This window comes from Fistularia commersonii, chromosome 11 (assembly GCF_037954325.1).
Source record: "Fistularia commersonii isolate RoL2024-O1a breed Wild chromosome 11, RoL_Fcom_v1.0, whole genome shotgun sequence".
Taxonomy (NCBI): domain Eukaryota; kingdom Metazoa; phylum Chordata; class Actinopteri; order Syngnathiformes; family Fistulariidae; genus Fistularia; species Fistularia commersonii.
The window spans coordinates 14,001,685-14,014,884 of NC_141294.1; the positions used below are offsets into that span (position 1 = coordinate 14,001,685).

Below are 13,200 nucleotides of genomic sequence, written 5' to 3' on the forward strand. Positions count from 1 at the left end.
ACGTGTTAGCAACTATTCAGAAGCGCTTCCCGGCGGGCGACTGGAAAGCGGAGCCGACCTTGCTGGTGGGCGTCTCCCAGTGAGCCAGGCCGAAGTAGTCCTTCTCCAGCAGGTTGAGGTGGTCACACACCTTGGAGAAAAGCTCCTGACCTTTGGCGTGTTTCTGAGACGCCGAGAGAAATGAACACGAGACAGAGATGCAACGTTTTGTTGATACGACAACGCTGGCAGAGTCTGACCAGCAGACAGTGTGTGTGTGTGTGTGTGTGTGTGTGTGTGTGTTTCTTACATCCAGCTCACACTGGAAGTGAGCGTCATCCAGTAAGGTGACTTTACACTGAATGGTTTTCTGCCGTTTGGAGCCTTTCACCTCATCTGCCTTCTTCTCCGTCTTCTTTTCCTTTGCCTTCTCCTTCTTCCCCACCTCCTCCTCCTCCTCCTCCTTCTCCTTCTCCTTCTTCTCCTTCTTCTCCCCCTCCTCTTCCAGCTCCTTCTGCTCCTTCTGCTCCTCTGGTCCTTCTTCTATCACATCTGCCGCCTCCTCCTTCACATCTTCTGCAACTTCAGGCTCCTTCTTTATCTCGGCTTCCTCCTTTTGCTCCTCCTGAGCGGCCTGGAAGAATCAGCCCAGAGTGAGGAAAGAGGGACAGTCTACTTAACCCTATTCTTTTATATGACCAAACATCCATCCCTCCATCCATGCATCCATCATTCATTTTCAATTTATTTATCCATCCATGCATCCATCATTCCATCCATCCTTCCATCATTCCATCCATCCATCATTCCATCCATCCTTCCATCATTCCATCCATCCATCAATCCATCCATCATTCCATCCTTCCATCATTCCATCCATCCATCCATCATTCTATCCATCCTTCCATCATTCCATCCATCCATCATTCCATCCATCCTTCCATCATTCCATCCATCCATCCATCAATCCATCCATCATTCCATCCTTCCATCATTCCATCCATTCATCTTTCCATCATTCCATCCCTCCATCCCTCCCTCCCTCACCTGCACCTCCATGCTGCTGAGTGAGTGCTGGTCAGGAACTTGCTCGGTGTCTGGTTCAGTTTTCAGTTCTGGTTCTGGAGCAGCGATGGGCGCCTTGACCTGCTCCTCTCCGGCTCCTCTGGCCTCCTTCTTCCCTTTGTTCTTTCCCTTCTCCTTCTTCTTCCCCTTCTCCTCCTCCTTCTTCACCTTGTCATCCGGTTTGTCCTTTTTCCCTTCCTCCTTTCCCTTCTCTTCTTTCTTGGTGGCCTCCTTCGTTTTCTCCTCTTTCTTTTTTGACTTCTCCTCCTTTGCCTTCTCCTCCTCCTCCTTCTTCTTGGTCTTCTCCTCCTCTTTCTTCTTCGCCTTTTCGGCCTCCTTGGCCTTCTCTTCCTCTTTCTTCTTCTCCTTCTCCTCTTCCCTCTTCCTCACCCTTTCCTCCTCCTCCGCTTTCCTCTTTGCTTTTTCCTCTTCCTTTTTCCTCACCTTCTCCTCCTTTTCTTTTTTCTTTGCGACTTTCTTATCCACCTTTTCTTCCTCTTTATGCTCCTTCTGTCCGGCCTCTGTCGTTTCGTCTTTCGCTTCGGCCGTTTTCTTCTTTTCTTCCTCTTCCTTCGCCTGTGGTTTCTCTGCTTCCTGCTGTGGCTTCGCCTCCTCTTTGGGCTCCTCTTCCTTCTTCCCCTGCCCTTCTTCTACCTTCTCCTCCGTCTCCTTCGCTTTCTCCTCCGCTTTCTTTTTGGCCTCTTTCTTTTTCTTTTTGCTGCCCTTCTTCTCGACTTTGACCTCCTCCTTCTTTTTCTCCTCTTTGGGCTCTGATTTTTCCTCCTTTTCCGGGGCTTCTCCGGAGTCCTCCGCTACTATGTTCTCCTTCTCTTCGCTCTCCCCCTTTTCCTCCTTTTCCTCCTCCGCCTTGTCGGCGTTCTCCTCCGAATCCGCCTTTTCCTCCTTGGCCTTTTCGGCCTCGAAGCCCTCTCCCTCCGAGCACTGGGAGCGCCGCTTGAGGAAAGAGGAGAAGAGGCGAGAGAGTCCTTTACCGGCGGAGGTCCTGGTGCGAGGTTTCAGCTGCTCTTCCTCAGGGGACGCCGCGGCGGCGGCGGCGGCGTCTGCAGACCCCGGCTCCGAGGCCTGTTCCTGGGCCTTCTGGCCCGCCTGATCCCTCTCCGCCTCCGGATTCTGCTTGTTCTCGGCTTCGGGTTCGGCTCCGGCGGCCTTCTGCTTGCCTTCGGTGTCCGCCTCGCTTACGGCGCTCGCCTCTGTGGTCATGGTGGCCACTAGAAAACCAGACCAAAAGTGAGTCAGCCATGGAGAAAAGTCCGAGACGTTACAGGCTCAAGTAATTGTCAAGTAACTGCCATTGTTATGGACAAGCGAATGAGATGAGAGGCAGTAAGTTGTCAAGGAACCCGTTCAGATTTATCCAACTGGAATCAGGCAATGTCGTCAATATTTTTGTTGTTAAACTCATTTATTTGCGAGTAAAGTTATATTAAATTAGTAGAGCGATCGTCGTTGGAACCCAACATTCCCGTTGGGATTCCCGAAGTGAACTCCTCCCGGCCAGCCGACTGCTCACGCTTCATCCACGATGGCTTCATTGCAGAGAACCCACTTCCCCATGACAGATTAATAAAGGTAAAGGTTTATGTTTCTGATACATTTGTATGGTACTGTTTTAACTGCCTCTACTGCACTGCTCCAAACATCCCCATCGTGGGGCCATGAAAGGCATTCGATTCCATCCTACGGATCATTTTTGCAAGTATTGACTGAATTTTTTTTTTTTTTTGCCTTTAGTTTCACAACCTAGGCTTCCCCCTCGGTCCGTTAAACATTAAGCCAACTCCCCGGCACGGATAGCACACATGCACTTAAATACTCTCACACACTCACACACAGACAGCTTCATCAAACAAAAGCCCTCCCTGATGAAGAGTGTGTCTGGGTCCTCGCGGCGCTCCAAGGGTGAAGGACCAACGCCGCTTATCACACACTCATTAAATCCCTCTGACACAAAGGAGGCATTCTGCTCTGGAGGTGCCTATTAGCGTAGCATGCGCCGCCCTTGCCAAGCCTGTGTTGCTCTTTTCCACGGCCGCAACCTGGACAGGTCATCTGAAGCTTATCCTCATCATCATCCACGGAAGTGTACGGATCTAACCTGCGGTTATTTAAAGCGGTTGGGTTTTCAGGGGGTGTACACCGAATGAGAAAGTTATGCTGCTAATATTCCTCTGCGCTATTTATTCATTTTGCAACATTCCAAACTAATGAGCAGCTGTTTTTTAAATATGGCACAACAAATATTACAAATGATGTTTGTCTGTTCTGCGATTTGTTGGATTGGACAAAAAGCATTCCTGTCCAATGACTTGCTGCTTTCTCAGCTCTTTTTCTGGGGATTACGGTGAACACACACTTTCTGAAGAGAGGGACGTCACCTGTTGACAGGAGGTCCCCGGCCCTCGTAAACATATAAACCTAATGTGGATTCTGTCGATTTGTGGCAGCGGTAACGCCAACTGGGGCCTCCATGAAGATCTTTAGTGTGATTTTACAATTTCATAAATCAAAGCGACTCGTGGGTGTGGTGATTAAAAAGACGGGTCTGGTATATTTAGGATCTTCGGACGGACCGATTAAAACACACGGGCGGGTTGAATCCACTGCGGCGAGAAGTTTCACGGCGTGTCGGACTGAATAATCCCTCCTGGCCGCGGGGAGCTCGTCTAATTGGTCGCTAATGTTGCGATGTTTGTTTATTCCATATGTAGCTCAGGTCCCGCTCCGCCTGGTAAGGCGGGGGGGAGGGCGGACGCGAGACAGGCCGATCTTCCAGATGTACGGAGCCGTCCCGAAGCCCAAAGCCCGGCCCTCTATACCATATAGTTGGCGGACAGCAGGAGGGGAGGAGGGGGTACGCACACAGACAAAATCCTCTTTAGCCCTCCCATTGTTTGTGTCCAGTGACCAATAACTATGCTGCACTCTATGACTAATCCTGCCTACCCTTCCCCCATAAGACCCCCCATAGGTCTCTTCCCTAGGTCACCACACACACACACACACACACACACACACACATGCACGTATGCATCAGTGCCCACGGGCTCCTTTGGGTCTTTTAATGCTCTGTCATCTCAATTCTGATTGTCAGGAAACAGACATGTTCCTAATGGACCAGCTGAGCTTGTGTCTGCTGCCTCCTCCATTTTGTTTTGCCCATCTAACATCTCTGCTATCAGCCAGCTGAGCAGGACCGACCTCCATCATGACCGATGCAGATAACGCCGTGCAGAAGCTACCCCTCGTGGCAAACGCATTTCTCCGGAAATGGAGCAGCATACTGTAGATTGAGGAAGAGGAAAAAGAAAAAAAGCCTCGATTCGACATAATAAGTCTCTCTAATGAGTTAAATAATAGATGAAGTAGGAGTAGGCCATCTTCTGCAGAGTGTGTGCCTGCAAGGGACGCCGCATACGACACAAACACGGCTTGAATTCGGACTCCTATCGTAGCCGATGGAACTCGGACACAAATTCAAGTCTCCGGCGGGAGATGATTTGAAATCTGAGCGGGTGAAACTCACGGCCTCAGTTAAGGACAAGAAAGAGGTTACACTTCTTATCCAGAGGAATCCAAATGACTGGAACTGTGTTGACTCGTTTTAGACCGTACGGTTCATCGCGGGTATTTTCTCCACCCAGAACTGTAAAGACAGGGTGCGACGGGCCGTGCACAAACCATACACAAGCGCTGTTATTGATCCGACAAATGGATCGCGCTTGTCAATAGTTCCACTTTAGGCTGAGTCCGAATGCGAGTTCAAATTGGAGATTTCAGTTCTTGTGTTGCTACAGTGCAGATTTGGATTCCTGGAGTTCAAATGCATCGTGTGGTGGTCTGGTTGACTCTCCTTCCAAAAACATCTGCAAACGCACACAAACACACACGGTGCTGAATCTCCACGCTGTCGTCGTATGGACGGGATTTCCTAGCGTAAATATTTTTATCAAATGTAACATTAGCCACAATGAACGGTTTGCCGACGGCTCCCGTTTCACGGCCCCGTGATTTAGCCGGCGAATAAACTAGCGATTCCCACATGGATTCGGGCACAAAGCTCTCGAGCTGCTGCGACGTGATGTGTGCGTATATAAAATATATGCGTGTGATGAAATGCGACAAGACGCCTGAATGGGGGAGAGCTTTCGCAGAAGGAGGAGGGAGGTATAGTATAAAAATAGCTACATGTGCTCAGGCTGCACAGACTCATTAGTTAGCCTTTACAGACAAGCTCACATCTATTTATTCTCACACTGTGCACACAGCACGCAAATGCACATGTGAATGCATGTGTGCCCGGCCACAAACACACACACACACACACACACAGGCTTTATTCTAAAGGGCGACTGATTTTCTGAGTCATGTTAAGGCTCCTGTTTTTTAGAAGAACATTAGAAAATGACTGACAAGTGCCATGCGTTCCTGATTAATGTTGCCCTGCAGGAATACTTGGATGTAAAGAAAGCATGTTTCCTGGGTGCAGAGAGTAGGCTTAAGGAATTAGAAGGAGTTTAGAGTTAATCAGGCCCCAAGTTACCAAGTGAGATTATCTCCATCTACCTGCCTGCCTGCAGAATCTGTCTCTCTCTCTACACTCAGACTCTCCTTCAACGTCTCCGGGTGTGCATGCATCTGTCTGTCAGCGTGGGTGCGCAAAACACAAGCGCTGCCAGAAGCACGGTGGCAATCGGCTGCGCTGATTCAGGGTTTTATGCAGAGCTCCACCCACCTGGCTGATAATCAACAAAAATGAACCAAAGACCAAGACATTAGTTCTCTGGCCACACGGTGGCTCCGATTAACCTCTCGGACACACACGACGACGTACGCGCTAACACGTGTCCGGCTGAACTGTTCGTATGATCACTTGGTGCACAAAAGCCTGCCCGGCGACGCGCTCGATTATCAAATTGCTGCAGCGGACGCGTGGACCTCTGCGGGGAGAAAACACACCCGAGAGAAGACAAAAATGAGATGCGTGATCAAACCGCACGCCAGGTTCTGACGCTATTGATTTTGGGACAAAATGTCTCTGTGTAAGCCGAGTGATACTCAACCCAAAGGTAATGGGTTACATTGGTTTATTTTAGCCAGGTCCCGAGTGTAAACCCATCTGAAACCCCGGTTCCAGCTAATCGATACACGCAGACACTCAGAGCTTCTAGCGCCGTAATATGAACCTCCCCGGGAAAGGAGGGAGGAAACCGGCTTGATTGATTGACGCCGCTCTGAAAGCAATTCCAACTCCACTTTAAACAGAACCCGTCTCTCAAAGGATATGAATTGAAAATCCCAATGTTGTCAAAGTACGTCAAGGTTAAGAAGCAAAGTCTGACTTTAGGTTGAAAACCTTTCAGATCTCTTATTCTCATGTCAAACGTCTATGCGGGGAACTTTGTTTGTGGAGTGGCTTTCCTCATTTAGCACTGCTCACAAAACGGAGTAGTAGTCTAACCGCACAAATGCATCATAACTCCCAAAAGAGGATTAACACCAGCAAGCTCTTCTGGAACCTCGCTGACCTCACTCTCACAGAGAAGCACCAGAAACATCCTCCCGCATCACTTGAACATCTTCACGCTCTGGCCTTCGCTGAATCAGCGGTGCAGGAAAAAACCCAGAGTACCTACAACCTTTGTCTCCTTTGTTTTTTGTTTTTATTTCCATAACCTCTGTTTACTCGGGAGCGGCAGGAGATAAATGCAACATCTCTTTCTCCTTCATCCCTCCTACGTCATATCTGCAGCGCTCCATAAAAGATTATCTGACTATATATATCCAGCAGTATCATCAATGGAGATGAGGCTTATTGGATGAGTTTCTCTTAAGTGCAGCGGGTGCACAAACACACAGCGACGGAAACGCAAACACAAAACACACACGTTTTCTTACACCGCCCTCGAGCCAACGTGAATATTATTAAACCCTGTAAATTGCTCCTGGGGTTTAAAAAAAAAAAAAAAAAAAAAGGCAAGTCATGTCAAGCAGAAAATAATATGCAAGAAGCAGAGATGGTGTGAGGAGCATCTGAACAGACATGTTCCTGGGTATTTCAGTGCCGTGCATCTCATGTAAGACACACAGCTTACATACCTATTAAACATTTGATGGTTATTTCATCCACTCATGCATTACACTGAAGGGCTGCAGACTTTCATATGAGCGGGAGACATCGACTGAAATGATGCAATATAAGATATCCATTAAACCTGCTTTTTTTCCCCCCTAACATACACAAAAAGCCAGGAGATACTCTAGACGTCCTGCAGGAAGCAGTTCGATCTCTTTCAGAGATAAGTTGAAACCCGAAAGCATTGAAAAGCACATGAAGGGGAGGCTGCTGCCACCGAGCGACACTTTAATATCGATTTATATCGATTATACCCACGTTGGACTCCAGTAAGTGATCAAAAAAGAAGACGGTTTGATTTCGGAGTTACTTTTATCGACGCGGTCGTCTAATCGTGCACGTCGACTGAACCTGCAGCGCTGGAAATGCCCAACTTTTTTTTCCATTTCAAGCGGATAAAACGAGCGGGTTGCATCTGAAAAAACGCGCCGGGCATTTAAACAATCTGTGTATGAAAATGGCGCCGAATGTGCAACAAAAAAAAAATAAACAGTAAGTGACCCCCCCCCCCTCCTCCACCACCTCCTCCTCCACCTTCCCTCCCGCCCTCCCGCGGATCAGACAACACAAATCTTAAAATATGGCTTACCTACTCTGGGATAAGCATCAACGGGAGCGAAAACGCGGGGGAAAAAGTCGACAAAATCCAATAATCCGCACGTTCAGAGCAGAAACAATGTTGCGGAGCGACACATGCTTTGTTGTGCTAAAGGTGTCCGATGCTCGTAAAGGGGTGGAGTCTGTGTGAGCCTCGGACCGGCGGCGAGCGGAGAGCTGCACGCCTCCCCACGCAGGAGGCGATTCCCACGCAAAAAAGCTGACCGGAACCGGACCCGGACCGCGGGGTTCTGAATCTGCATCCGACCTGCGAAAACCTGCACGGGAATGTCCGATTCACATGCGTGTCGTTGTTCTCCGCTAAATGTAATAAAAAAAAATAATAATGATGATTTTTTTTATTTTTCAAACTGTGTTGGATTATGAAGTTCGCCGGGGTCCCGCAGAAGGCGGGCCGTGCACAGGTGCGCCGAGGCGGCTCTGGCTGCTCCAGCGGTTCCTCACATGGCCACCGAAAGCACGCAATCTCCAACGAGATAGAGCCGGAGTGAAAACATTTGCACGGTTCAATGTCCACGGGGGAAGGAGGGGTGTGTGTGTGTGTGTGCACGGCACTCTGAGGTGCCACAAACGACAAGGAGGAAGCCGAGTGAGCCGGTACGTGCACGTCCAGCAGAACCAGAGGGAAAAGGTGAAGCCCGAAAGACACAGCCTTGATAATCTGAAATTCAAAAACAAACAAGCACACTCATCTGTGTCTGATGGCGCGCGCACACACACACAGAAAACACACACACACACACACACACACACACACACACACAAGCTGTCTTCATGGATCTCTAAATGGTCCCCACCCATCTGCCTGACCCCATTAGGGCCATACGGTTAATAGGCGGGGTGGGTGGAGGTGGGGTGGGTGGTGTGAAGGGGTTCATTATTCTCTGTCTGCCACCGTCACCTTTGTCTTACGGAGACAAGTTCACGGCGCATACAGCACATGCCGTTTCAGAATTTTAATTTGCCGAAAATGAAAAGAAAAGGGGCCTTACGAATAGGAAGAGCCCGAGGCGGCCGTAGGCGGGAAGCGGAGAACGTCCCTCCGGCACTGTAACTGGCTCCGATCGCCGTTTCCCCTTAGACTTTGATCGCGGGCGGCCGTGACGACATATCGGCAGTGTCACCGGGGGCTCAAACTGGTGTTGTTAAATATTTACCAAGGCATTAACAGGAAGAGATCAGATTAATCTGGCAGGGCGCAAACAGAGAGAACGTACTTATGAATGTCATTCGTCCGCTTGGGTCGGACGTGAAATGCCAAAGTCGGGGCAAAAGAGGAAGAGGGGAACAAAGAAGGTATGGAGTTCCTCGCAGTTGCTGAGGAAACCCAGCCTGGTGCGACGTTCTGCTCGGAGCAGGTGTTGAGCCGGACCCAGGAGATGGGAGGAGAGACTAAATGGAGAGGGGAGGAGAAGAGGAGCGGCGCTCGCCGACCCGCCGTCCCTCGAGACAATGACAGACCGGAGGCCCGGACTCAGAGACCAGCCGCCGCCGGCGCTCGGCGAGCGGCCACACCCAGAAGAGAGTGACGCGCACAATAACCGCTCTCCCGCTCTTCCTCATTTGCTCAAAAGCATGGGCAAACATGCAAAAACAAGGGTGCACTACATCATCCTGGTCCAGCTGAGTGCATGAGGGGTTATATTTGTTGGGAACATCCTTATCCCTCCCTGGCTCCATCGCTCAGTGATTACATAACGCCCCATACCACTTCCACCCAATTCATCACCCTGTGACTTTCAGAACTACATCTGGATACACAACACACGGCGTCCCCTCCCACATCTTATGTAAAACAACATGCGGCTTTGAAAAACGCTTGAAATATGAATTTTGGGCGCATGTGACAAGAGGCATCACCGCCGGGGTTTTATTTGTGCTCCGGGTCCGAGCTCTCGAGAGCACTAATGGGAAAGATGGTAACAGCGCATCAATATTCATGCTGCACTATTATGTCATGAAGAATTTATGACCCGGGAATGTTTGATGTCGCTGCTCCGCAAGCGCACGTAATGTCGTGCTTCCTCATCTTCGGTCAAGTTTCAACTGGCCGACGCCTTTTTCACCTGCAAAAACGCGTCCCTTCCGTGGACGATAGGTGTGACGTGTGCATTACCACAACGCAGAGAGCTGCACGGGGCGGCAAAACAAGAGAACGCTCGGGAAAGCTCTCGCCCGGAGCAAAAACTGCCGCATAAAAAATACATTCTCACATGTGAAAAGAGCGGAAAGCAAGCCACGAGATGTTAAATGTGCTAGAATGATGCGAGAGGTTGCATGTGCGCTGCCTGGATGCCGCGAGCACAGAGAACACACAACGTTGGGCATTCCTGGCCCGGATCATCTGAGGTGACCGGGACACGGCTCGGATGTGTTGTTCTACACTGGCCTCTGCTGGACAAAAACTAAACGGGACATTTTTCAAACGCCTCGCTCTAATTTGAACGGGTCAACGAGTCGGGTAATTGGGACACATTTTTATTTTGACTGCAAACTCACTTGTTTGATCTGGAGAGATAAAAGAATCTTTATTTTTGGTGAACGCGCACGCTCGGTGAACCATTCTGCCCGTTTGTCATGTTGAGATGTTTCCCATGCTTACAGGCCAGGTCTATAAATTAGCATAGCAATAAAGCTATCAGTGAAAATCCATTGTTGTGATCACAATCTGGGAAACCCTGGTCACACCTACAAGTATTTTTGCAGGTTATGCTCGTGAAATGTAAGATAAAAAAAATAAGATATATTTGATTGATCCCCTCAGGGGAAATTCTTTTGTCACAGCAGCGCAACAGTGACAGTATCGATAAACATGAGTATAAATATAAATAAAAGGAGAGGATTAAAAGATAGCACCATTTTGAGTAGAGTTAGGCTGGTTTTGTATGCATTTGCAGAGAAAATGCCACTTGATCAGTACATTTAATTTAAAACCCATGTTTTTGTGAATAATTTGTTGAACATGAATTATTTGCCGTGTGAGAAGGAATCCCCGCCAACTTTTTTTCGTTAAGCGTTTCAGTCAGCACGGTCCTATAAATGCATCGGGCGAACATGTGTTCTGGTGAGATAAAGACATGTTTGCGTCCACTCGCCCCACAGGGACTGTGTGACACCACCCACCCAACACCAGCGAGATGCGGGAACCTTCAGACTTGCATCGTTTTACTTAAAACGCGCTCACAGAGTGCCACGTTCTCCTGTTTTCGTGAACATTCTGGAGTTTGTTAGAGATGACCAAACTGCATCTTTATAACCTCGATCGATGGAGGAAAGCTTGCAGAAGACGGGAGTCAAACCAGGCAAAGAGATACATATCGGCACAAAAAACCTAGTGTCTGCAAAAAATACTCTCGTATGTCAGAAGGGGTGGTAGACTGACGTTGGAAAAAGTGCAATGCGGCTGATTTACCTTTAAAATCCTCTTAAAAGTTAGAGCGGAGGTTTTTGTTTACTGTTTTTACATGCAAATTATAACGGCGTAAGGAATTTTGCTTATTCGTCAGAAACACACGAGATGACGCTGAATAGCTACACGTCCATTATAAACTGCATATTTGATTATTTCAAGCTTTTTGCTACAAAGCCAGCTTTATAAACATATTTTTATATCACAGTTTGGTTTATGGTACTCACATCAGATCCACGTTGAAGAAGTCGATTGACAGTTCCAGGAATTGTGTCCATGAAAGTAAGACAGATGAGTGTCAGTTCAGCAATATACATTTTGGGTTGTTTGTGGACAAGAATAAACATTTTGAACATTTTAAATTTGACAAGAGTTTGAAAGCAAACTCAGAAATCCAGAGCAAACCTGGTTTCCTGCTCTGCCTTCCAGGAAAACTAGCATTAGCACGTAGGCTTTTACTCATTCCAGAAATAGTTATGGCTTAGCAAGTAAGTCATTGCATAAACAAAAACATTATTAGACCGGGATTCGACGGCAGTTCCTCATGTAAACATAACAAGCTATAAAATCGCAGATTAAAATCGTGTATAAAACAGATGTAAACATAAGGGAGTTATCAATTTTTAAAAAGCGGGATTAACTTGATGTTTGTTGTGCTTCTGTAAATTAGTATTTCCGTGGTGTTTTGGGACCCAGCTGGACCGGAGAACTTTACAAAAATATAGTTTAATCAGATTAAAAACTAATTCGAGCAAATAAAAAGGAAGCATAGATGTTTTTTTTTCTGTTTTTATCACCATGAACAGGTGGCGGGCAGCATAACCGACGCCGGCCCGGTGGAAGAAGCCGGGCTGCTAAGCTAACCGAAAGCAGTAGAAGGAGCGCCGCGGGAGGCGACTAATACCTGGCCGGCGGGACGTCTCACCTGGGTGCCCCTCCGTCTCGGTTCCGGAGCCATAGTTCCGGTGTTTCCCCCCCTCCGCAACAACTTGAGGTGTATCTTCAGGTTTCCACGGAGGGGCGGAGACGCGGTGACGGAGCGATAAGTGCTGCTGGGCTGGGCGGCGCCCCGACCGCGGATCGAGTCACCCGGACACCCGGGGCGAAGGGTCCGGGGTAATTCCTGGCTCGACGGGGGTTTCGAGGTGAATAAACGCGGGTCATTAAAATTGGATTTAATGTATTTAAAAAAAAAAAAAAACACTTTCTAAGTGTTGAAGTGGAATGTCTGAGTCGGGGGGGGGGGGGGTTGTGACGGTGGTTAAACAGTAAGCTTGGATTAAACACCCCTCCGGTTAAGCGACCGGCCACCGGTGTCACGACCTCCTCCTCCTCCTCCGGTACTTGCCGGTCGTTGAATTGGACTCCCGCGCCTGCGCAGTTCAACCTCCCCGTCTCACCACAAGGGGGCGCTGTTGCCACATCTCTGCTGCTCCACAGCAGGTCTGCACATCCAATAATAAAAAGAATCATTTATCCTTTTTTAAACCAAACCTGTTCCTGCTGCTCCTCATAACTCTAGAAATGTCTTCTCTCTAAAAGGCGTCCTTCTGGAATGATGACGGATCCAGATAAGCTTGACCATTTTGCAAAAGGTCACTAACTTTATTTGTTAGTGACAATTGGTGGGCCCATGGGGTAGCATATCAGAACATCGAGAGTAAAGTAAAAATCAATCAATATATAAAAAGTAAATCAAATTAAACAGAAAAAAAGAATAGTACATATAAATACATATATATATATGACATATATATATATATGTATATATAATATACCTTATTGATCCCCATAGGAGAAATTCCTTTGTCACAGCAGCGTAACAGTTATAATGTCAAAAGTAAAATAAATATGAATATAAATATAAAGAGAGACAGACATTACGAATGAATAGACAGCAGCAAAAACATCAGGGATAAGAATGGACAACTTAAAGGAGCATTACGGTTGTAAAATACACAACCAGAACTAAACG

General features: G+C 48.0%; 1 protein-coding gene across 20 annotated transcripts in view; it reads right to left on the reverse strand.

Moving 5' to 3' along the window:
• Positions 1–12,193, reverse strand: part of LOC147229586 (uncharacterized) — a 31,413-nt gene extending 19,220 nt beyond the window's left edge. For 3 of the 20 annotated variants that reach the window (XR_015106799.1, XM_086155123.1, XM_086155110.1), the window contains exons 1-4: positions 7,792–8,016; positions 1,027–2,273; positions 290–613; positions 59–163 (exon numbers count right to left, since the gene is read on the reverse strand). Coding sequence is in view for 17 of the 20 variants with exons in the window: in XM_086155123.1 (XP_086011249.1) it covers positions 59–163; positions 290–613; positions 1,027–2,273; position 7,792 (1,677 nt within the window). In the remaining 3 variants the exon portion in view is untranslated. Of the gene's footprint in view, positions 1–58; positions 164–289; positions 614–1,026; positions 2,274–4,263; positions 4,315–7,787; positions 8,018–8,808; positions 8,950–11,228; positions 11,249–11,452; positions 11,500–12,150 lie in introns of those variants that run through there. The other 17 variants (XR_015106801.1, XM_086155127.1, XM_086155126.1 and 14 more) reach the window with 15 other exon arrangements.
• Between the last annotated feature and the right edge of the window lie 1,007 nt (positions 12,194–13,200).